The following is a 26,832-nucleotide window of genomic DNA, read 5'->3' on the forward strand; positions in this document are numbered from 1 at the left end:
ACTAATTAAGTGCTATAAAAATTTTTCCTCTCACGGAAGAAGATTAATTTATTATTTGACCTTTAAAAATGGTGAACGAGAAACTACTCAATGTCCACTGATTCCACATGTGTGGGCTAAAGGTGTTTGAAGAGTTAAAGTCAGCTGAGCCTATGAGCCAAGATGAGGTGGAGGAAAAAGAGGCATCATCTGCTAAATATTTACCACACTAGCTGTAAAAATGAGGAGACTGCCTGTGACAAAGTAATTTCTTATGTTTTCTATCCTTTTTAAAAGTGACTTTAATAACCACTATAGCTTTCTGTTCCTTAAGTCAATGCCATCCTTATTTGTGATACAGCAGCCTTGAAAACTGATGAAGCTCTGTTTGTCATGCTACTTGTGGAGTTGTTCATCCTTCTGCTTGATTTTTGAATGATATATTTTGAAAGCATTGGGTGCAGAGGTCTTGACATTCCATTATTCATCTCAAATGAAACTTCTGTTTGGAGTTTTGTCAAAAAGTATGTGTAAAGGGAAGATATTTATAACAGGCTTTTGTTTTCAGTTGTCTTCTGCTATCATCAGGACAGATGTGTATGGAATTGAGCATTGTTCAGCATTGTATTGTACTATGACAAGGAGTGTCCATGTCTTTAAAGTAGCTGATGAAAAGTATAAATTGAAGTTTGTGACACTGCCTACTCCTACATAAATATGAGTTGTGTCACCAGTGTAAAAGCTACAAAGAAATGTAACAATGCTATAATTTTTTACCTTTATTAAGCAAGGTATCATGGTTAGAATAGGTTTTATTTCCCAACTATATTGTGTATAGCTGGAAGAAGGCAATTCTCAATTTGCAATCATGTTAGAAAAACAGGAGTAGAGAGTCTTCAGGTATATGACAAAAACACAGACTTGACAATTACTCAGTAGTATCAAGTGAGCTGAAGAAATCTATTAATCAGGAGTCCTGGCTGATTTTCATCCTTTGGCACAACACTACAAAATATTTTTTCAAGGATCTATTCTTTCATACATGATGACTTGAATTCCACAAAATTATTCCTGTGACTTATTTATTTCTTTCTGTGTCACTTATAGACCTTTCTTCCCTTCTAGTGTTTTTGGCTGGCTGTTAATTTGCATTCCAGATGTTTGTCTGTCTTTATGAATAAAAATTAATTTTTTCTCTTCAGTGATTGTACGTGCCAGTCCCATGCTCTGATATCTTTTTGTAGTATCTCTTTAGAACATTATTGATTGGTTATTGCCAGAAATTCATTTTAAGAACCTTGAGTATACTTCTCTCCTGTGAATTATTTACCCTTAACTAGTGAACTTTTAAATTTTTTTATTCATGAATAACTTGGGACTTAATTGGCTGGGAGCCGATGGCACTTCTTCTCTCCCACTATTTTTAGCTGAAAGGTTAATACGTCCCATGCATTGCTGTCTTACTTGATAAAGCAAGCTACTCAAATATATATATAGATGTATTTTTGTATATGTGTGTGTTGTGCAGATTCTTCTCTGTAGATTTCTTGTAAAAACCTAAGCAAACAAAACACAAAAACATCCCCAAACAAGCAACAAACCAAAATACACCAACCAAAACTTCCAAAAGGCATGCATGGTTTCCTTTATAAAGTTAGTAGCATCATTCTTTGTTATTCAACTTAATGATTACTTTGGCATGAACTGTGCTGTTCATTATTTCCTGAGGCATAGACATTGAGCCTATCAGTGTCCTCTCTGGAACAGATAGTACTCCAAGTCAGGTCTGTGTTGTATTGCTGTGTTAGTAGGTGTTAAAATACAAGTGATGTTTAGAAGAACTTTAGGGCATGAAGTATGAAATTTTAGTTGACAGTGGACTTAAGACCCCATTGAAACTGAAAATCTCTGTGCATTTTAAGAACATAGTTTGTTTTGATGCCTTGAGAGGCTGCCTAGCACAGAGTAGGCGTTTATTAAAAGGCCTTCGAAGGATACACCTTGGGCAGTACAAGAGCCCGGCTGTGGCTATACCCAAGGTGGACAACAGGTCACACATTTTTATACTTTTATAAGTTTTGGTCCATTTACATAATGGGGTTAATTGTCCAATTACAGCTTCAGGTTATGAAGTCCCATCCTCCCAGATTGCTCTCCTCAATTCTCTGTTTCTAGTTTTTGGGCCTGAAGCTGCAACGGTGTCTTTGGTTCTTGGGCTGGAAAATGATTGTTTCATCTAACTAAACTGTGAAGAGAACTTGCTAACACTTTATATGAAGTTCAGAGTTATATGCTAATGCTGTACAGAACCTGGAAAATATAAAAGCTAAAATTTAAGGCATCAATTTGGATCAGACTATGTACCCAGTTTTCCACAATGGCAGAATTGTTGGTTCAGTGACTATCAGAGCTACATGTAGACTGCCACCTTTGTACATGAAAAATTATTTCCAATGAAAACTTTAGATGCAGAACTGGCACAGCTCTTGTAATGTGTCTTGAAAACTCCTTTCTCTGAGAGCATATACCCTGCTAAACTGGGCCCAAGTCATTACATCTTCACTTAGCATTTTTGTCATTCCACGTATGTTGCCCAGTCCAGAAGTATAGTGTTTTTCATGTTGCAGTACTGTGTGTCATGCTTTCTTCCTCAGTGGCTTGTTGGAGATGGTAGTTCTTCAATATAACATGGACAACTTTCAACTGTTTTAGTCCAACTGTAATTTTCACAGATTATAAAATCACAGTGAAAGCAATACAGAAGTTGTAACCAATTTCATCTCTTGAATCAATTAGGCTAAAGTTGTAGCATTACCAGTTTGAAAAGTATTTATGTATAAACTGTGATGGATTGAAATAGAAAATAAAACCTCCTTAACTTTATCTTTCATGAAGGCATGGTGATTTCTCTTATGATGACACCAGTTTATAGGAGCTTGTTTAAGACACTGTATATTTAATTACACTTTGACATGGCAGTTTCGGAGACTGTGACTCCTTGATTGGCTGCAAATAGCATTAAGCAATTAATATATCAATTATGCTTAAAAATGGGTGCGCAAAAATGTGTACCTCTTAGGGAGCATTTCTTAAATTCCTGTGCATTCACACATACCCTACACAATTTACCAGGCAGAAAGCCTACATCAAGGCATACATCTGTCTTATAACATGTAGTTCTCATGATTCAGGAGTCAACTTGTGTTAGTCTTAGTGAAATTTGCAAATGTGTATCTGCTCCTAATTTTTATAAGAAAGGATGTAATTTAAAGCAAATCAAGGTTATATGTTAATCTCAACATCAATAGATTTTTGGACTAGGTCATTCATTTGAAAGTAATGAAAAAAGTCATATTGCAGAACTTGACAGCACTATTGTATTTAACGTGAAATTAATTTAATTTAAAATCTTAATTTTAATTCTTTAAATTTTAAGTGTTGTTGGGCTCCCTATTCTACTTCTATGTATAGGAAGTTGGATATATGGCCTTGTTATGTAATTCTAATCAATGGCTTAAAAATTAAAAATAATTTAAGAATTATTTCTATTATGGAGAAAACATGAATAATGGAGATATATCACTTCACTTTTATTAAGAAAAATGGGGTAGAAAGAATTTTTGTGAAGATTGTTCTGTGAACAGTTGTCAAGTCTTAGGAAACTGATGTGATACTGATAATACCACAATTTTGTCTGATCACTTTAGGATTTTGACAGTCTTCTTTCTAGATATGCAGCATCTCTAATATGTGGTCTGCAGAAATGCACAATCTGACAGACAAAAAAGTATCTCTATAGGCTTTTCTTTTATGAAGAAGACTAGAGCCATTTTGATTAGCAAGATTTTAAAATTAAGTTACATAGGAATTTATTCAACTTCTGGGAGCTAATTAACAGCTTTTACTCATCCTTTTCTTTTCTAAAGCTTGCAGCAGCATCTGATGTTTTTGTGGAAAACTTTGTCCCTGGGAAGCTGGCTGAAATGGGTCTAGGTTATGAAGACATTAAAAAGATTGCTCCTCACATAGTGTACTGTTCAATAACAGGTATTTTATTTTCAATTCTTTATGTTCATTATTTCCTTTATTTCAGTCAAAGTGTTATAAAAGTCATGTGATTGTATAGAAGTATGTTACTTTTATGTCAGTTAAGATAAATTGAGAGTTAAAATGAGTTCAATTCAAAAACATGTATAGAAAACTTGAGAAAGCAACCATGTCAACATCTGTCCAGTGTCATTGCCATACCAACCTGACATGTTCCTGTTGATTTCAAAGGAGCCAGGATGGGCTGACCTCCTTGGATTCTGCTTTAAACTGGCTGAAAACTGAGATTTTTTTTTTAACTTTCCTAGCAGTTTTACTGAATCAATTTACAAATTGTGGAATCAATTTACAAATTGTGTGTTTTAAATCTGATAATCTCAGTGTTTTTTACTGCCCTGAAGTATCTTTCTCTTCAGAATTGTGCAGTTACCTGTTTGTGGAAGTTTTGCATGACTTTTTTACAGACTATTGCTTGGTAACTGAAACAGTAGAAGAGTTGTATGTACTTTATAAAAGCAGGGAAGAATGAAAAGGAAGTAGACACACTTATGCTAATATTAATATAAAAATAATTTTAACTCTGAAAAACTGCTTAAAAAACTCCAACAAAAACCACCTCCCAAAATCTTAATCAAGCACTAAAATGAAATGTCTAATATTAAAATGAAATGCAATTAAATAACAGCAGAAGATACAGATATTTTTAGACTGTTTTAAAATCTTAGTTACAAATCTGATTTTCTCTTCAATTTCTGCAGAATAAATGGCTTTGTCATTTTGGTTACTGGGTATGGATGTTATTTAATATAAATCAAATAGCTTTTTAGTTTTTTGTGGTGTATTTATATTTGTGTGGCAAATGTCTGAAAATGTCAAGAGCAGAAAGACAATTATATTCAGGACTTGCTGAGAATCTTTGTTTAAATGCCTATTTAGGTTGGTCAATGGCTAGTTACTACAATGTTTGTCACATTTGCTTGTGCATATAATCTCACAACTAGAATTTGTCAAGTGGATTTGCATTTTTGTTTGCTTTTTTTGTTTAGTTGCTGTACCCATAATGATGAAAAATAATTAAAATTACATCCAGACAATCTGTGTGAGGTACAACACTCTCTCATTTTGTGTCAGATGCTCCAGTCTCTTAATCACCTTTGTGACTCCGTGTTTGCCTTATTAAGTCGATGTCTGCCTTGTACTGGGTAGCCCAGAGTTGGGCACAGGACTACAGACGTGGCCTCAACAGTGCTGAGAAGAGGGGAAGGATCTTCCTCCTGGTCTGCTTGACACTTCCCAGTGCACAGGAATACACTGTTGTCCTCTGCTACAGGGATGCATACAAAAGTATGTTTTAAATGCTCCCTCAACTGTGGGTAACTCTTCCTTGCTGCAGAGCTTTTCTCTAGGCGCAGGAACCTAAGATTCCTGAGAGCTATCTTTTTTTGGTAAATACTGAGGCAAAAAAGCATTAAATGCATCCACCTTCGTGGCCTTTGTTTATTTTGCCATAGGTCCTTGTCCTCCTTAGACTTCCTTCTGCCTCTGATTTGCTTGCAGAATCCTTTCGTGTTGTCTTTTGCTAAATTCAACTCCAGGTCAGCCTTTGCTTTTCTAACCATACACTTATATTATCAAACAGCACCTCTGTACTTCTAGGTCACTTGCTTCTGCTTTCACTGCTTGGAAGACAAGTTGAACAAAAATCACATAATCTTGCTGTTTAGAGTTTTGTGTAATGCATGACTTACAGTTATGTTCTATAATGGAAAATAATAAGCCTTATTCATAGACTATGGCAAATTGAAGTTGAAAGTGTTTGGGAAGTAAGAGCTAAGTGATGTTTGTTAGGCATTCATAAAACAACTTGAAATCTTAAATTGTGGTTGTTTAAGTCTTGAATACTCAACAGATAATAAGCAATATCTATTTAAGGGTGATGTATCTTTTAGGAATAAAGATATAAGCTCCAGTGGCCTTAAAAAAAACCAGCTCATAAATCCATTGAGTTAAGGCAGGAAATAGCAAAGCCTCAATCTAAGCATATTAAAAGAAGCAACCAGACAGGGATGTGCAGGAAGGCACAATCAGGCAGAAAACTGATCTAAGAAGAATTCCTGATTGATTTCAAAAACCTCAGTGATGTGATTCTAGATATTACAATTCTTATCTATTTTGTGCTGTGGTTGACTTTGCTGCATTCAGATATGCTTGGGGTTTTTGGGGTGTTTGTTTTTTGTTTTGGTTGTTTGGTTGTTTTTTTTTGTGAGGAGAGATGGGACTAGGTATGAGGCTCTGGGACTCGAGTGTCAAGCAAGTGATAGTGAAGGTCAATCTGGGGTAAGTCAGTCAGACACATTACAGCTACAGCTGAAAAAAAGAAGGACGGGTTATTGTTGTATGTGATTCCCTTCTGAGGGGAACTGAGGGCCCATATACTGACTGGTCTTGTCCCACAGGGAAATCTGCTGCCTCCTTGGGGTCTAAGTAAGAGCTATTACTAGAAGATTCCTTGGACTAATTCAGCCCTCTGATTATTATCTAATTCTGGATTTCCAGATCAGCAGTGACAGTTCGTAGGGCAATCAAAAAGGACTTCAGGGCATTGGGATGACTGGTTGAAGGGATAAGGGCAGAGGTGGTGTTTTCCTCAATGCCTTCAGTAGCAGGGAGAGTGCTGAAAGAAACAGGAAAACTCTGATCAACACATGGCTTGAAGGATGGTGCCATTGGTGCAATTTTGGCTTTTTCCCCTTGTGGGATAGTTTATACAGCACTAGGCTGGCTGCAGGCAAATCAAGTTTGCCTGTCTAAAAGAGTGAAAAGGATTCTAGGCCTGTGAGTTGGCAGGGACAATTGAGGGGGCTTTAAACTTGCTTTGAAGGGGGAAGCAGGTAAGACCAGATATATCTAGATCACTAGATATAAACCTGGGGTGGCATGCCTGTGTCAGGGGTTAAATTGATAGCCCAGCTAAAGGGCATCTACATCAGTATGGGTAACAAACAGGAGGAGCTGAAGGCCATTGTGCAGCAGGAAAGCTGTCATGTAGTTGCCATCAGGGAAATGAAATGGGATGAGGCATTTAAATGGCATGCTGCAATTCATGGCTACAAGCACTTCAAAGGGATAAGCAAGGAAGGAGAGGTGATGGAGTGACTCTGTACATTAGGGAGTGTTTCAACTGTGTAGAGCTCAAGGATAATGATGACAAGATTGAGTGTCTGTGGGTAAGAATCAGAGGGAAGGTCAACAACGCAGAAATCCTGATAGGAGTCTATTCTAGACAACCCAACCGGGATGAAGGGATGGATGAACTATGCTGTAAGCCTCTGGCTGATGTTTCACAATGGCTAGCCCTTGTTCTTCTGGGAGACTAACTTGTGGGATGTGTGCTGGAAACTCACCACGGTGGAGGGGAGGCAGTGTAGAAGACTTTTTGATTGTGTGGAAGACAACTTTCTGACACAACTAGTAACTGAGCTTAGCAAGGTGGGTACCCTGCTAGACCTGCTTTTTACAAACAGAAGGGCTGGTAGGAAATGTGGTGGTCAGATGACATCTTTGGCACAGTGACCATGACATAATGGAGTATTAAATTCTTGGTGAAGTAAGGAAGGTATCAACAAAACTTCCACCTTGGATTTCAGGAGGCTGGACTTTGGCCTGTTCAGGACACTGGTTCAGGAAGTTCCTTGGGAAACAGCCCTTAAAAACAAAATGGTCCAGAAAGGCTGGGCATACATTAAGAGGCAAATTGTAAAGGCACAGAGCAGTCTGCTCCTGCATGCCAAAAGATAAGCTGTCAGGGAAGAAGACTTACCTGACTGAAGAAGGAGCTTTTGCTGGAACTTAGGGGAAAAACAAAAGAGTTTATCACCTTAGGAAGAAGTGGCAGGCAACTCAGAAAAACTACAAGGGTGTTGTTAGGTCACATAGAAAGAAGATTAGAAAGACAAAAGCTCTTCTAGAACTCAATCTGGCCACCTCTGTGAAAGATAGTAGAAAGTGCTTTTATAAATACATTTAAAACAGAAGAATGGCTAAGGAAAATTTCCAACCTCTATTGGATGTAAAGAGGAATATTGCAACCAAGGATAATAAGGCTGAGCAGTTAATGCTTCTTTTGCCTCAGTCTTCAACAGAAAGATGGGTTATCAACTAGCTTCCTGAGCTGGCAGATGGGGATGGGGAGGAGAACAGGCTGCTTGTAATCCAGGAGTAATTAGTTTGTGACCTGCTGTGCCAGTTAGACACTCACAAGTCCATGTAGTGAGATGAGATTCACCCAAGGGTAGTGAGGGAGCTGGCAGAAGAACTCACTAAGCTGCTCTCCATCATTTATCATCACTCCTGGCTAACGGGGGAGGCATTCACCAGCACAAAAAATGAACACTATTAAACAATATTGCCAATCTTGCCGTTCCAAAGGAGATGTCAAACTCAGAAAAGTCTCCCCAGGACATACTATTTTTGTGAATCCTGTTATATAGGAATTACTGTTTTGTACTGCTTGATGTGAGCCAGATCAGGGTGGGCTGTCTTCAGAATGTATTGCATTGGTCATGTGGCTGTGAATGGTTCATATGTGCCATCTGTAATACAACAACACTCGTATGTATTTCATGATTTCTCTTTCTGGTACATAAATTATCATAGAGATGTTATCAGCTTACTTTTCATTTATTATTTACTTTGCCCTCCTTGCTCTAAGCTACGGTATCACCATGAAATTGAATTAATCTGAGATCTAGTAGAGTATGTTCCTTCTATTCTCCTTTTCTCATCAATTCTGATGGCCAACAAATAACAACACTAAAAAAAGCAGAGCCATGGCAAAAAGATCTCCCACTCTTTCAAGTCTTCATTTAAAAGAGCAGAAGTTCTTGGTGTTTTAAGAAAGCAACTGTAATTTGTGGTTTTTTTAATGCAGAAAAACAAACCTGCTTCCTTTTTTGGTTTTTTCTTTAAAAACAGCTGAAACATTCTGTGAGAAATTTTGAAAGCATTCAAACTTCTCATTCCTATACAACTTAAAACTTCAAGACTGAACTCTGTTACATAAAATACTTTTTGTTAATGCAACATATATGGAGGTGACTGCTTCTGATGAATAGTCACATATTGTAGCAGAAAAATAAAAAAATAAAATCTAGGAGACACATTTCTTAGAAATCAGAAAATATGTTACTTTATAACTTAAACAGTATTGAGCCATTTTTCTTTAATACAGGAATAATTTTTGTGTAGAGTTGCCTTTCTAAATTTTGGACAATTGCAAATAGTAAAATGAAATATATTGTATTTTTTTTTCAGTAAGTCCAGGGTCATATGTAGGTGAAGAGTTTAGAAATAGGTATGCCAGACTCTTTTATGGCAGTTTGGAAATTGTGGTTTGCAAACTGAGTTTCTTATCCAAACACCTCTGATTGAATCTGTACAGCTTTGAAGTGATTGTTGAAGGATTTTGAGGATATCCAGGACATTTTCTCAATGTTCCTGCTGCTTTGAGTGCACTTGAACTCCAAACTGGCTGTTCTTATTCACAAGCTGGCTTTGCTTGGCTAGAACTAGTTTGAATGTAATATATTTTGATAGTTCTGTGGTTGAGATTGGTTTAAGTTCTGGAAAATTGGATGGTTAAAGAAAATTTTGTACAGGTCACAAGGGAGTGACCATTTCTATTATGGTCTGCGTGATGCTGTTGCTAGGAAAGTCATAGTTTAATCCTCAACGGGAGAGGGCACTGTTTAAAAGGATAACATGGTTTCCAAATCAAAACCTTTTATTTTTTTTTCTTAAAGCCTCTGAAGGTAATATGTTTTCAAAGAATTTTACAGTTTGTTTCTGAAGGATGAAACGTACTCCTCTCAGGTTTTCTACCATAGCCCTTTGGTCTGCTAATAGACGTGAATTATGATTATTCTTCTTTTTGTGCAGGTTTGTTTTCCTCCTAATTGTCTAGTAAGTAATACTTTGTATCATATCCAAGGTTGCTTTGTATGTTGCTGGTGGTATTAAAAAATCTTATTTTAATATTTTTTGAAATTTTGTTTCTTAGGATATAAATGTGGTGCTTTAGTTTTCTGCCTTTTAAGGAAATTTTACTCCTTAAAGACTTGTTAGTGTATTTATGCATGAAAAAAAAAAGTATACAGAATTACAGAAACAGAGAATAGGTAAGGTTGAAAGTGTGTCATATGGTCCAACCTCCTGACTCAAGCAGGGTCATCCTAGAGCACACAGCATACGATTGTGTCCGGTTGGCTATTGAATATCTCCAGTGAGGGAGACATAACAAGCTCTCCAGGAAATTTGTTTCAGTGCTTGGTCACTTGGTGCATCTTCCAGTGCATCAGTCTCTGCCCATTGCCTCTTGTCCTGTTCCTTGGCATCACTGACAAGAACCTGCCTCCATCATCTTGGTGCCCCCCCATTAGATATCGATACACATTAATGAGGTCTCCTCTCACTTATCTCTTTGCAAGGCTCAACAGGCCCAGCTCTCTCAGCCCATTCTTTTGAGGGATATGTTCCAGTCCCTTATTCCTCTCTCCAGTGAACCCACTCCAGGAGCTCCATGTCGCTCTTGTGCTGAGGAGCCCAGAACTGGACACAGCACTCCAGGTGTGGCCTCACCTGGGCGCAGTAGAGGGGCAGGATCACCTCCATCCACCTGCTGGCAATGCTCTTCCTAATGCACCCGAGGAGACCATTGGCTGCCTTGGCTCCTGGACAGCTTGTTGTCCACAGGACCCACAGGTCCTTCTCTGCAGAGCTGCTTTCCAGTGGTTTGGCCCCCAGCCTGCACTGGTGCAGGGGGTCATTCTTCCCCAGGTGCAGGACTCTGCCATTGTCTTTGTTGAATTTCAGGCACTGCTTCCTGCCCATCCCTCAGTCTTCCAGTTCTTCTCTTCTGTCTCTCTCAAGGCCCTTTTGAAGACCATTTTGAAGCCCTCCATGGTGTCTGCCACTCCTCCCAGCTTTGTGCCACCAGTGAACTTGCTGAGGAGGCATCTGCCCCTTCACCCGAGTCACTGATGAACAAGTTAAACAATCCTGGGCCCAGTACTGAACCTTGGGGACACCACTTGTGACAGGCCTCCAGCGATGACCCTGTGCCACTGATCATGACTCTTTGGGAATCTGTCATTAAATATAGCTATAACTGTAGAGAAAATATACTTCGTTTCAACCAAAAGTAACTATTAAGATAAGTTTTTGGCACTGATATTTTTATTAACTTTGTGCTACCCTAACAGTTTATATTTCTTGGGGATTTGCAATCTCTACCCCACAAAACTTAGTTTTAACTCTGAATTGACATACACTTTGACTACACTAAACTGCTTGTTTGTTGGCAAACAGTATGTTGCTAAAGAGACAAAAATTAGGTGGAAAGAGTAACAAAAGTTTTATAGACGTGTTGTGGGTGACCTGAATTTTCTATGAGTATGAATCTGAAATTGTTGTATATGTAGTTTTATTTAATGTACATAAAGTTGTAAAGATACATAAATGTACAGATTTCAAAAAAGTAACTACATCCTCTGTGTCTCTTGAGTGATTCTGGTTAACCTATGGAAAATAAAATAGTTCTTCCCTCCACCCATTTACATAATGTTTAGCATCAACTTAAGATGCATTTGGTACTTCCCAGTATCTTGTTTTGTACAGATAATTTGTAGTGTCTTTCCCTGAGAAGACATAATGTTATAGTTCTGATGCATATCCTACTTTTTCTCTAGTATTTGCACAACAGGAAAGAAAAGACAACCGCAATGTATTTTGCTAGGCGAAGGCTAACCAAAGCATCCTTCAGATCCTCTAATTTGTGAACTAACTGTGGTGAGATGTGGAATTGCCTGGATTAGGTACATTTTTTAGACTCCCTCTTACCAAATGTTTCCGGCCCATAAAATTACACATAACTTTGAGTGGGTGTGTCTTCACGCCCACTCATTCCCCTGATTATTGATGTTTTTGTGGCTTCTATAATGTTTAAGTCTGGTTATAGTTACCTGGTACAAACAGATAGATTACCTGCCAAAAAAAATGGTAGCTTCAGGTTAAAAAAAATCATTGAGCAAAATAGTTTCTTGATGGTGTAAATTATTTGTTGATAGCATGCTAGTCAAAAAACAGGTGTTCAAAAGCTGACTAGGCGATGGTTGTAGTTGTACGTAAATAATAGGAGCTAAATAATAGGTTTTGAGCATTAATCTGTTCAACAGTTTTTAAAATTTGTGTCCCAAAGTTGCTAAAAATGATTTTTTTGTAATTACCAGAAAAAACAAAACAAAACGACAAACCAAAAAACACAACCAAAAAAACCTAGGCACAACAATTTGTGGGAAAGTAAAGAAAAAAAAATCAAAAGGAAGGTAAAAAAGCCTCACCTGCCTTGCAAAACATCTGATTGAGTCAAATAGCCAATTCAAGCAGGATGATGTACAGAATGAATTGGAAATTAGAAGAATTAACTGATAATTACACTTATCACTGACTTTTAACTATATTAAAAGCAGCAAAAATTTGGTGAATGTGTTAGTTAAGGAATTTGGAAAGTGCAAATATGAATATTGAGTATTATGGTACCAGTATTCAGTAAAATGTGTTCACGGACCTTGTATTGCTTTCTATTAATGGAAAATAATGCATTGTCTGATGTGTAAAAGAGGCATTGGCAGTACAAATTTGGTATCATGCTTCCAGTAGTTCTTAATGTGTTTTAAGAATAAGGAGGGAGGTCTGGAAAATTGTGAACATTATACAGCTCTTAAGAAAACACAAAAATCACAAGTTTGCAAGCCTTGAGGTATGAACTTCAGTGCTCACAATGATTGAATAAAGCATTTGGAGGGGAAAAAGATGAAGCTTCTAACTGAACTTGATTTAATAAAAATAGAATCTTCCAGCACTGGAAAAGAAAATTGAACTTCTCTAATTTGCCAGTTTTTACATTATGCAGTTGGAAGATGGATGGATTAAAGAGTTAATCTACCTTTTTTTTTTTGATAGCTTGAAGTTGTCTGCTCGGGCAGTTAAGAGACGTTTATCAGGGTCTAGAGATAAAATAGTCTGAGACCATTTTTTAATGAGTTAATTGGCAGATACACTTTTTTTAAGACAATGTATTTGGTTGTCTATATAAGGATAATAAATGTGTACTCTAGATTTTCACTGTAGTAAAGCTTTTGACACTTTTGAGTTATTCTTTCATAGAAAAGCTAGGAAAATGTGATGTACAAGAAGTAAAAGTACTTGGTTCAAGAGGATCAGAAGCTCTCATAGCTTACTGTAGATTCTACATGACAATGTAAGAAAATGCTTCAGAAGTAATGTTGCTGCTTTTTTTTTTCTTAATATAGGTGATGGATTGCAATGTGGGGGAGTCCAAAATTCTGATGCCATCATGTGTTACTAGGGGATTGTGGGGTTTAGATTTGAGAGGCAGGAAGAACCTGGAAGTGATTTACAGGTGGAAGACATCACTTCCCTTACAGCCTTATGCTGTCCTTTGGAATATTTCCCGGGGGTCTGGCTAACTCTCAGAAGAGTATGGAGGGCTGGTCTCTGCACACTTCTTGTTGCTAAAGCCTGTAATTGGAACCCTTCCTGACAGTTTCTGTGTCAACACAATGCAGTCATGTGATGAAGTTCTAATGTAAAAGGTTCATTTTTAGTGGCCTGAGAGCTCTATGCAGCTCTGAAAGTCCACAAAGCTGAAGGGAGTCAACTTACACAGTAGGATTAAAATTAAAGATTACCTTGACCAAATTATTTATGTAAATAAAAGAGGAAAGGTAGAATTAAAGATTGGAACAAATGCAATGTACTGTGCTTAATCAAAAATAAAAAAAATAATTTTAATATAGTATGGGGAACACTGGATTAGAAGAGGGTTCTTAGAAGACTTGCTTGTAAGGATGGGGAATGATCAAAGTTGAGCTTGAGTCAGTGATGATATCATTAGATGAAGGACTAGTGTCATACTGGATTATATAAAGATGAATGTGGCCTAAAGGAGTATTTCTATACCCTGCTCCACATTGGTAAGGTTGGAAGGTGGAGTCTACTTCTGGGTACCACATTTCAAAAACTATATGAAAAACAGAAGAGAGTTGAAAGAAGAGCAATCTATAATTAAGAAATATTGAGTATGAAAGGTAGCTTGGAACATAAGTATTTTTTCTTAAAAGAAATGCTGCTGTGATCAGAGGGAAGTACCGTGGTTGGCCATCTGACCATCTCTTCCTGAAGTGTTCTGTACATTTGCACACAACAGTTCTGAAATGAAGATTCTCATAATATGTGAAAGCATCAAAAACCTTTACTTATTGCATAGAGTTAGCCAAACTGCTACTTGGAATTCAAAGAATGACTGTGTTAAGAAAAGAAAATCTTAAGAAAAAATTTTGGGAGATAGTAATCAAAATAAGGGTCTAGACCTGACAGCTGGAGAAGTGGATTATCTCTGTTTTCAGAGATTTAAGTAATTGGGACTACATGTGCAGTATACCAAATAAAAATTATATGGATATTGAATATTTTGGTGCTTTTCTGCAGTGCACAATATGCTGCTTTGTAATTCCCAGTGTAAACTGCACATTTGTGCAGTTTGGTATCTGGTTCCTTGTGCAGTAAAGAACCAGCTTTATGGCATACAGCGGGAGCTCTAAGAATTTTTTATACATCTCATGTGTAATTGATCCCTGAGGTGGCCATCAATGTATGATCAAATGGACTGAGGCTTTTTAGACTGTATTAATTCTAAATATGAATTTCTGAAAGAATTGGGAACAGTTTTCACTTATACAGCACAAGTGTTAAATATTGTAAAGCCATAACCTAATAAAGAAATTAATTGTTGACTGAAGATTTGTGTGATGTAAATCAAAGCCAACGAGCCAGTTCCCCTTATGCGTTCAGGCAGTAGGATGTTTTTTTAAGCTGTTACTCCTTTCTTCCCACCTTTACTGTATGAATAAAGCCACTAAAGAAACTGATGAGACAATTTTAATCTCTATTTGTATTATAAGTGTTCACAAGCAGAATTTCTACAATTTAATATTTAAAAAAAACTTAATGTGGAAGAGGTAGTATTATCTCATAAGTTCAAGATGTCTGATTTCTTTCTTGACACCTAAACAGATTTGTGCCTTAGCCTGAAAAACTAATCCTATACCATTTGAGTATTTGTGTCAATTTTTCCTTTTGGCTGAGCCATCAAACTAGAAAACTTCTGTGTGAAGTGGCAAAGTGATTACTTATGTGTGGAAATTCATTGGCAGAATGCATAGATCCAAATACTACTTCAATGATGTCAAAAAAGTACTTTTTCACTAGAGCTTAATAATAATAAAAAAAAAAAGTCAGTCCTGTGAACGAAGAATCAGTTCTTGTTTCTAAGAAAGGAATCAATTGCCACAGCAGTGCACTGGTGTATCAATGGTGGTTTCAGGTGGTGCATAGTTCTGCTAGGTAAATTCCCTGAGAGAACTACTTTGATCTGTTTATGTAGATTTTTTCCTTTACAAAAGGGAGCTTTTGTGGCCCATCAGAGTACATTTACATCACCTGATAGTGTTGTGTAAAAACAAAAACAAGGCCTCTCTCTAAACCAGCATGGTAAATTGGACCTCAAATATTATAGCTGTGTTGCTTTTGTGACCAAACTGATCGAGCCATTTATCATGGTGTAGCAATATGTAGTATTGATTTACTCTCAGTACTTTTTTAGGATCAAAAGATAATTTGTGCATCTGCAAAACTTTAGGAAGGAAATTTTGGAAATAGATGTCCATTGATTTAAAGTGAGGCAGCACTATAGCTGATGCTTCTGAAAATAGCCCTTAAGTATCATATTTTAAGGACTTGCTTCATTTTGGCAGTACATATTTAGATAGTTTTGTGCCTCTCCTTTATTCTGTCTTGTAAAAGGTAACCTGTGCAATCCCAAATCTTCTTGTGCTTGGCACGAGACCCATTCCAAAACAGTGAGATGCCTTATGATTGGCACTTTAGGGCCAGTGTTTCCTCTGAAGGTAAAGTACTCAGTATATGGAGTATAAACTGAAATCCTGAACACATGAAATTTAATTTTTGTAAATGTAATATATATATATATATAAAATAAAACAAATATTGTTATAGCCTTCCACAGATGACTGCTTTATTCAGAATTAAATGAGGAGGACCAATGGGAGCTTTTAATTTCTATTCTTAGTTCATGGTGCCAATTATTAGTCTGCAGAAACACAGTTACACAAACAGGGTATAACTTCTGATGGTGTATTAAGAATTTGATCCTAATTTCTGTTGCTTCTTCTTTTTGAAGATCTCCTAAATATTTCCAGCTGTTTTGTATCAAAGGTGATCCATCTGCAAGGAGGTGTTTACCTCATGCTTTTCTAGACAAAAACAAAAAGCATTAAATAGGTCTATTAGACCCAAGATTATTTTTTCTCTTTACTGAAATTAGAAACATATTTGGTGGGTTTTTATTAATAAAAAGTTGGTCTATTTTGTGTTGATATCTACTTTTACTGAAGAAAATTCTAATGATTGTGATGAAGACTGGGAAGCAATTACTTCACTGCTAATCATACGTGCAAACAGATGACAAATAATGGGACTACTTTGAATTATTTCTGCTTTTATTGTTCACATATTTTTCATATTTCTTTTTAAGAACCATGTGTTTTAAAAGCCTGATTCATAGGATTTTAATTTTTTTGGACTGTGTGTTAAAAGTATTGTAATGTTTTTCAAAATACTTAGTTTTCTTTTTAGTTTAGTTTTTTGCTTATGTTATGATTAGGTAAGTTTGAAGTGTCTGCCTACCTAAAGTGCCTGCAAGTTGCAAAGGTTTTCTGTGTGTTTTACTCCTAAGCAGTTGGTTTAGGAAATTTTTATTAACTTAATCTACTTAATCAGGAAGACTATCAGCTGTAAACTGTTGGAACCTGGATAGTACTCAAGAGTAGTATTAGGCTTAGCCTCTTCATCTTGTCATCTATCTTTCTCTGTTTCTGGAGACAGAATATGCAGCTAGCTGGTCTTTTTGGCTCCATTTGTTTTCAGATTTCTATGGTGCTCTATGCTTAAACCCCTTTAAATATGCTTTTACAGCCCTTTTGGACAACATGAGTTGCCAAGATATTGCAGAGTAAAATGTGAACCAGCGAGATTTGACTGAAGTGTGTTGCAGAGCAATTAAGCTTGGTAGCTCTTGATTGGGGGAGAAACAAACTGGACTTGAATTTGGAGTGTTTATGCTTTACTAATTGTGATGGCAACAATGTTTTTTAACCTGTACCATACACCAAAATGTGTATTCAATTCTAGAGTGACTGAAATATAAGTACTACAAAGCTGCATTTTTTTTGGTGTTTTACCATAAAACCAAGATATCTCCTTCTATAGGATTAATGTAGTTATGCTGTGTCAAGATGCAGAACCAAAGGTTAGTTTTCCTACTTAAAGCACATTCTTGTTTAATGGGTGGGTTTATATACTGCTTGCAAAATTAACATAGGCCAAAAAAGTCTGTTCAAAAGAGGATTCTGTAAAACTCAGCTGGTTGACAAACTTCTTGGAACTGAGCGAGAGGCTGTTTTCTATGTGACAGACTTCTGTCAGCACAGCTGTGCTGGACTGGATTGTGAAGAGGTGCTAACATTGACCGGTTTCATTATTTTGGCAGAAACTATTAGCAAATACGTTATTATATTGACAAAACTTTTCTTTTGCTGGTAAAATTGTTCTTCTTGGAGATGGTAAATGGTTTTCCATTCTAGTGTGAAGTACAATTTGGTCTGGAAAGCTGCATTTGCCCTATATTTTCACAGTTTTGCCAGTACTTCAAAAATAATAAAGGGCTCTGGCATTGACACAGACCAAACTTTTGGAATGTATCAGTAACACAAACAAGTATGAAAAGGGTAGAGACAGAGAGGTGGCAAATTGAAAAAGGGTTACTGAGAAATATATGGGAGCTGAGAGTATCCCTTTTCTGTTGGTTGGATTGATATCCTTGCAAGATTCAGATCTGCTGTGCACCTTTAGGAAAGTGGGTGTTTTAGCTGACTGACACTAAGTCTTCGACTTTTTGCTGCTTCTGTTATCAACACACCACCAGCAGCTACAGTGCATTAACTTTTTTTCCCTCCCCTGTAAATGATTGAGCTACCCTTTTGTATTGGCATTTAGCATCCTAGCAGGAGAGCTTAGCTGTTTTTTCCACTATTATTTTTTCAGTCACACATAGCCTGAATGTCCAAAATACTGTGAGTTTAGGAACAAGAAACAGTTGAAAATGAGTGCTTTTATAAAACATTGTGTTCCCATTCCTTGTTCAGTATGAAGCATATAAAAAGTTTAATGAACCAGTCATAATTCTTCCTTGCTTTAATATTAAGTATTGACTTTCAGCAGTGCATGAAAGTAATGTTTTTCTTATGCCTTCTCACTCTATTGCTTGTTATTCCATCTAAGTAGCAGTGTTTTGTATAAAATCGAAAACTTCAGAATTTTGGACTCTGTCCTAATGAAGAATACAATATCAGATAGAGAGCCTGTGAGTTGTAAGATTTAACACTGGGTTAGTTTACAGTGAATGAAAACAGATTAAACACTGAAAATGCTGGATATGAACAGCACAGTGCAACTGTGAAGACACTTACTGATGGTTTAATGTTTATTTTTCAGTAGCTATTATGCTTGGACTGGTGCCTAGCTAAGTTAACAGAAACAAAGCTGGAAGATTTTAGGCATTAGCAGAAGCCATGCAGTAGGCTTTTGTAAAGCAGTATTTATTGTGTTTGAGTTGTAATAATCTAAAGAGAAGACTTTGATCATGAAAAGATCATGAAATATTTTGTTTGTTATTACTAAAAATTTCTCTGCTTGTTTCCAAATGAGTTATTTTTAGGGAATCTCCTCTCTAATAGCATTCTTATCTGCTTTATCTTGTTTTGTTTTTTCCTTGCCTGATGGACTTAGTTCATGAAGATTGCAGGAGTTTTTCTTTATTTGGTTTGTTTAATTGTTTAAATGGTGAGGTTTTGTGATTTCACCAAAGAAGCAAGTATAACTAATCAAAATGCTGAAAAGATCCAGTGTCTTTGTTGTGCCCTTTCACGGTATTGTCTGTGGGTGTTGTTTGATTTGTAGGAAGACTGTAAGTAGCTGCTGTTGACCTGAAAATGTTTTCCAAGTAAGCATATGGTTTTCATTACTTGTGTTTTTAGAATACTGTTATAAAACACTGTCAGTAGCTAGCAAACAGAAAAAAACCCCAGTCTTGGGTGTAGAAGATACAAACTATTGAAAAAATAGCCTGTTTTTTGTTGTTTTTAGAAACCTAGATAGTGTCAGAACCTGGAATTTTTCCATGTACCTGTTCATTAACAGCATTTTGTATCTCGGTGTTTATGCCAACAACTAAACCCATTGATCTGCGACTTGCCTTGTAGGGAAAACTTAGACATAGCAAGTAGCAAATGTTACTGTGAAGTAAGGATGTAATGAGAATAGGTTTGTGGATAGTAGTCTTCTTGTAAGTACAAGCTCTTGTAAAGAGGAAAGAATAATTTGTTATACATAGGACAAGAAGTAACTGTTCAAATTCCTGCAAAAAAGGATTCCTATTAAACATTTAGAAAAGCTTTCTAACAGAGAGAATTACTTTCTTTTCCAGGAGAGTCTTTGTGGGTATTGCAAACTCAGGATAAGGATACCTAGTGCCGTTGTGATTGTGTCTAAATTGTGAACTGACCACTATTTAAAGAGGAAAATAGGAGGCCAACATTTTGTAACCTCTTTTAAGAGACTACATCTTCCAAAATTATTTTATGGAACTGCAACTACAAGTTGTTTATTCATATAAAACCATATTCTTCATACAGTAAGAAGGAGTGCTATATATCAGGTGCTTGCTCAGAACATAAAATGCATGATTGTTTGTCAGTTTCTTGTATTTCTGTAAAATTAAAATAATGACCTTACAACATATGGGAGTGAATTTATTAATGAATTGAACTTATTTTAAGATTAAAACTTAAAAGAGTAAATATTTTATTTCCAGACCATGTATTTTATCATATCTCCTCTGTTTACGCATTTTGTATGTGCGTAGACTAAAGAGAACTAAAATCAGGCTCGAAAAATATCACTGAAGTTTTTGAAAAGGTTTATATGACAGCCTGGGTCTCTAAGACTATGTTGTGTTCCATATGACTTAATCCTCTTTGGGAATTAAACTTTATAGATTTGTTTTGAAAATTTTTGAGGAAATTTTTGGGAAGTTTGAAAAACAATTACACACTGATTTTGAGTTAATTTGATATGCTTTTCCAACTTCTGCCCCTGAGGCACTATGTATTTGATCTTAAAAGGAGAGGTCAGGGTCATAGTATGTATTCTCAGCCATGGACATGCTACCCCCAGGGAAAGCGTTTGGTCAGTGTCAGCTCCTTCACTGGACACTGCTGCACAGATTTGTCTGTCAACATAACTGTGTACAGTCAGAACTAATGGATGTCTGTTCAGGTAATATCCACTTTAGAATGTGCATCACCTGTTTCAGATGAGAAATAATTATGTAATTACCTTACATTTCTGTCATGGGATCATAGATAATCATGTCCTTATCTGAAGACTTCTCTGAGGCTGTCTTAACACTACACTGCTTGGCTATAGCTTCATAAATATTAATAGAAAATACACTCTGCAGGTACTTCTTAATTTTACATGATTTTTTTTCACTCTAAGAAGTAATAAGATTATTAATATCTGTTGAGCTGAAGTGTGGTGTCTTTCTGTTAACTCCTGACTGATTTCCAGATTAGCCAGATATTTCTCGCAAATATTTGCTTCCTTACCTTAGTCATAATAGTGTGGCAGAGTTGAGCAGGTAGAGCAGTCCTAGCAAAGCAGGTGCGGACACACAGAGGTTAGGACAGACAGCTTGCCTCAGTATTTAACTAATTTCTGTGTAAATTTTGAAGCCCGGATGTTCTGTGGAAATGTCATTGCTACACTGCTAATTCACTTCACTATTTTAATATTAGCTTTCAGTATATAAATATTTGTAGTCCTAATATCAGCTGTATCTGTACCAAGTACGGAACAAGGAATGATTTGTTACTTTTAAGTGTGCTCAGCTGGGAATATTTGTGTAAACCCAGAATAGCAGTGGGGAATTTACGGGTGTCTATGAGCCTCCTTTAAGGTGGGGAGTAAAGTCTGAGTATCTAATCTCAGTGTCATCTAAATGCTTTTAATTGAAATTTTGTTTTCAGAAATGGTCATCATGACACATTTAATTTCTTAGATCATGTAGAGAGTGACCCCACTTAGGGAAGCTGCTTCTTCCTCAAAATTCAGAGAGTGACAACTTAAATTTTCCCTGACTTAGCAAAAGAAAGTGATAGCATCTCTTTAGTAATTGCGGTTTGATCTATGGAGGGAAGGACTGCTTTCTTGTAACTTACATTTGGCATGTTATAAAGCTAGAAAATATGGCCTAGAATTTTGCAGGCTGATTAAAAGCCTTTGAAAACCAAACTTGTTTTGTTTGAAATGGTCTGTGGCTGTGTCCCAGAAGTGTGGCTGGTGCCTGAATAGGAGTTGTGTGAGGCTAGGTACCCAGATCACATTAAAATTGAATGGAGTTGAACAACTGGCAGAGGTTGTTGTTTGTACTCTTCTAGTCTTTCAGTAGCTAAATCTTAGCATAGAGTTTTGTGTCTGATTTAACAATTTTGTTTTATCTATGCCTTCCAACTTATAACACCTGATTTCATTCAAAAGACAGGGTTAGAATGTCTAAATCAACATGTGTAAAAGCAATAAATATTGTACGCATTTGCAATCATCAATTGGGAAATGAAATGTTTTTATCAGATTGGTCAGATTTTATGCTTGCTGACTAAAGGCTTATGTTTTTTAACATCCTTTCATCTCTCTTGACAGTTTGCTCTGACTTCACCTTTCTTGTATCTTTTCTGATCTCCTGTAAGCCTGCCTATTCAGGAAGTTGTACTTCCTTTCCATCTGACCAACACATGGCAAGCATTTTCCAAAAGTCGTTACTCATTTTGCTAACGCATTTGGCAGCTCTGACACTGCAAAGTTTCTTATAATGCGTCTGTTAAACTTTGGCTTTTGTCATCGCAGAGAATTGCTTGTGTTCTTCTGCTTGTTTCATTAATCTTTATTAAGTAAAGATGTAAACTGTCTTTAATTGAATATTTTCTTTTGGCAATAGAAGAAGCCAAAAGGTGTTTCTCATTAATTTGTTATTCAGCAGGGATAGCCATCTCTCTGGATGGAATTTGTGACAATGTTTAGTTCCTATTTGTAGAAATGCCTATGTTGAATGTATTTTTGCTCAGAATATTTTGCTCTATGTTTTGCTCAGAATATCTTATACAGCCTGACTTTGTAATGCATTTGTCATCTGGGAATTGAACTACAGGGAATTGGTCTGTGTTGACAACATGTCTCTGTGTTGATTTTTCCTATCCTTTTAGTACAGTGTGTTTTATATTTGGCCTTATAAAGTTTTATCATGCTATCAAATAATGAAGAAGTGCAGAAATTATGGCCTTTGGTTTTCTTGTGCATGTGGTACAAATATTTTGAACACAGGTCATAATGAGAAATGCTGACCTTTCTTTTTATGACACAGAAAATCATACTCAGGCTGTTCTGTAGATTTAGTTATGATGCCATCATTAGCTTGAAAGCACATTGTATTGAAGAAGTGAGAATAGCAATTTCATGTGTTGAATGAGTTTTCATTCCTCTTTTCCAGTTTCTGTGCATTTAGTAATTTTGTGAGATTTACTTCTTTCTTAGTTGTTTTTTTGAAGGTACAAATTGTTTGTGACCCACTATCCTGAGCTGTTAAATTTCATTAAATACAAATCAAATACACAACAAGCTGAGAAATGTAGAAACATTTTTTTAAAATCTTCATAAAAATCCCAAATAAATATAAACTAACCTATGTAAAAATACATAGGTTAGTTCTTTTGGAGTAATGGTCCCTAAAGTTATGATATTGCAACACAGTAGTGCCTGTTTATCCCAGATGCTTTCAGACAGCTCCTAGCCAAAATAATTTTTTTTTATGCATGTTAGGAATTCTGTCATAGTTTCATCAGTAACTCCTAGGCAAGGAAATATGGTGTTCAACTGTGTGTTCTGTACACATCTTGGATTAGCATAGAACCTACAGACATATGAAACTTATTCTGGGACAAAGTTGTTTAATTGGTCTGCCTGGTTTCTAAAAATTTATGAAGAATATTTTCCATAAATGTATTTAAAAATCCCACTGTCATCTCACAAAAATGAAGTAAAGCTATGTTGTAGTTGACATGGTATTAGAAAGCTAAACCTGTAAGAACACATTAGTCTGTTTTTCTAACAGAGTTCTTTCTGGAAACAGGTTTAGGTTGGGGTTGTTTTTGCTAGCATTTTTAAATTTAGTGTGACATTTTTGAACATTTGGCAATTTGGATAGTAACAATTTTGTGAAGTCCAGCAACTTTTACTGTTATTACTTTTTTCGTAATCTTCAGCCTGACCTTTCTCACTTCATAATATTTATTTCTGTTTCTCAGAACAGAATCATTTAGAGTGGATTGTAAAGCAAATTATGTCTCTCTTATGTGATAAATATATTGACTATTTAAAAGTGGATAAACTAACAGTAGTTTGTTATGACATGTTATTTTTTCTGCCAAACTTTTGTCCCATATAATGCCTGAAAGTATTATAATTTTTCCTGTGCTATGTTCCAAACCTTGAGTGCCATCACATGGCTCCTGCACACTAAGCCCAGAACTAGAGGCTTTGTTGTGTTAGAAGTAACTTGCATGTTTCAGAATAATTGGCCCGCTTTCATCATGGACAAATGTCACAATGTCACACCAACCCCAGAATAGCAGCTAAGCTCTATTTAAGATTTATTTCCTGTTGAAGAATTTTTGTTTGTTTGTTTGTTTGGTTTGGTTTTTTTTTTTTTTTTTTTTTTTTTAAATGTATGTGTCTGATTTAACTAGAAAAATCTGGGAAAAAGAAATACATTTAGTCTTTCCATTTGCCAGGAATTGTGGCATATTAATGCCAAGGTAATTTCATCAGATAATAGCAGCAATCTGACTCTTAGATTTAATTGCAATGTGTATATATTGCCAATAGTCACAGGAAATTTATATGCTTCAATTTATTTTACCAAATAAATATTCAGTCAGCTGCAATTAGTGTCCTGCATAAAGTTACTTCTGCCAAGCCCCTCGTAGTGATGAGTATCTTAGTGCTGTTATTATTTACTGTTTATCTTGACATGATTATTTTTCAGTTTCCAGTTGTTTCAAGTCTCTTTCTTCCTTCTTGTTTGAGCTAAGGATACGGGATTGCTGGTGGAAAGCTGTGGTGTTTGCTTTGTAAATGCCCCCGATAAAGGCCCATATTTCCCTTAAGCTGATATAAAGTAGCTGCTGCCAGTTCTTTCATACTTCTCATACCCAGTTAATTTTTCTTGCTCAGAAAAAGCTTCAAAGAGTAAAGGTTCTACACTTTCTTATGTAGAAGATGGACTTGGCTGCAGGATCAGATCAGGAGGATTTAGGTGTGACTATGCGGAATAAGCAAATTGTCCTTTGGTGGTTGTGATCAGTGGCACAGGGTCATCGCTGGAGGCCTGTCACAAGTGGTGTCCCCAAGGTTCAGTACTGGGCCCAGGATTGTTTAACTTGTTCATCAGTGACTCGGGTGAAGGGGCAGATGCCTCCTCAGCAAGTTCACTGGTGGCACAAAGCTGGGAGGAGTGGCAGACACCATGGAGGGCTTCAAAATGGTCTTCAAAAGGGCCTTGAGAGAGATAGAAGAGAAGAACTGGAAGACTGAGGGATGGGCAGGAAGCAGTGCCTGAAATTCAACAAAGACAATGGCAGAGTCCTGCACCTGGGGAAGAATGACCCCCTGCACCAGTGCAGGCTGGGGGCCAAACCACTGGAAAGCAGCTCTGCAGAGAAGGACCTGTGGGCTCTGGTGGACAACAAGCTGTCCAAGAGCCAAGGCAGCCAATGGTCTCCTCGGGTGCATTAGGAAGAGCATTGCCAGCAGGTGGATGGAGGTGATCCTGCCCCTCTACTGCGCCCAGGTGAGGCCACACCTGGAGTTCTGTGTCCAGTTCTGGGCTTCTCAGCACAAGAGCAACATGGAGCTCCTGAAGTGGGTCCATTGGAAGGTGGTAAAGGTGATTAAGGGACTGGAGAATCTGTCTTACAGGGACAGTTTTCTGGATCTGGGCCTGTTCAGCCTCAAGAAGAGATGACTGATAAGGGACTTCATCAATGTCCCTAAGCACCTCAAGGGAGGGTGCCAAGAGGATGGAGCCAGGCTCTTGATGGTGCCAAGGAATAAGACACAAGGCAATGGTAGGAAGTTGATACACAAGAAGTTCCCCCTGAATATGAGGAACAAGTTCTTTAATGTGCTGGTGACCAAACACTGGAAAAAATTTTGCTCTCAACACAACTCAACCAGAAACGGTGTTGAGTCTCCTTCACTCAAAAACCATCTGGACACAGTCCTGTGCCATGTGCTCTAGGATGACCCTGCTTGAGCAGGGAGGTTGGATCAGATGACCCATTGTGGTCCCTTCAAACGCCACCCGTTCTGTGATTCTGTGTGATTCTCTGTTTCTGGCAATTTCAAAAGCTTGATATGCAGATTAAATAATGCTTTGACAATGACAATTTTTAGGAACGACTTGGAGATCTAACTGGGGGTTATTGTCTTGTACTTGGTTTGATTGTGAAACTGTACATTTTGCCATACAGAACACCGGCTCATACTGCAATGTTTTTGAATTCTAGACACACGAGGATGTGACAGGTATGAGAAGAAATCATATCTCCCTACTGCAAGGTGTAGAATGGAGATTTGAGGAGTTAAATAGGGGTTTAGTGTGGTGCAACTTTCTTTTGATATTTGCAGATTCTGTTTTACAAAAATCTAAAACTTTACATGAGATTTAGAATCTAGCCAACTTCCTGTCAAGCTGAAATTATTTAGAAAACAGTTTTATTAAATTAGAACTAAAATTTTTTTGTCTCTATAAAATCTATCCCCAAAATAAAAATACCTACACTGGACATAGGGATCTAAAATAAATTCTTTACTAGTAGAGACTATTTAAATATTGACTGTAGTTTACAGTGATAAGCTCCACTAAAGGGGAGCAGGAGTGTGATCAGCTGCCATATCTTGCCTTCTGAGACCATCACTGTTAAATCTATTCTCTCTGTATTAATCTTGGATTATGTCTTTACCCTAAAGTATTTTTACTGCATCTAAACTTTAAACCACTAACTACATTTTATTTAACAGAAGTCTATATTTAGGTTTGAGGGTGTAATTGCAAATGTATGCTTTTGACACTGAATTAAGTATGAGAGAACAGAGGGTATTTGGACAAAGATAAACTTTAGGTGGCATTTTTATTTTTAGTGAGTTATTTTATTTATATATATATATATGTACATGTGTATATGTACAAATGTATGCATGTGTATATATTACAGTTACTGTAAAATCTGTGTACCAGGCTGAATATTTTTTGAATGTAATTTTGGACTCTTCTTCAAGCTTTTTGTGTTTGTGTTCCTAGTTATTTCTAAAACATCTGCACTGGGTTGCTCCATTGACCATGAAAATAATGTTCAGCCTTTGTTTTTTGTCTGGATAAAGAGATCTTTCATTTTTAGCTATAGCTATTTCTCACTT

At 36.6% G+C, this 26,832-nt stretch overlaps 1 protein-coding gene across 6 annotated transcripts in view; it reads left to right on the forward strand.

The window, feature by feature from the left end:
• SUGCT (succinyl-CoA:glutarate-CoA transferase) overlaps positions 1–26,832 on the forward strand; it is a 314,835-nt gene that overhangs the window by 7,975 nt on the left and 280,028 nt on the right. For all 6 annotated transcript variants that reach the window (XM_039715018.1, XM_039715019.1, XM_039715024.1 and 3 more), the window contains exon 6: positions 3,906–4,026. In XM_039715018.1, coding sequence (XP_039570952.1) covers positions 3,906–4,026 — 121 coding nt within the window. The remainder of the gene's footprint in view (positions 1–3,905; positions 4,027–26,832) is intronic.

Source organism: Passer montanus, unplaced genomic scaffold (assembly GCF_014805655.1).
Source record: "Passer montanus isolate IOZ18808 unplaced genomic scaffold, ASM1480565v1 scaffold32, whole genome shotgun sequence".
Lineage (NCBI taxonomy): Eukaryota > Metazoa > Chordata > Aves > Passeriformes > Passeridae > Passer > Passer montanus.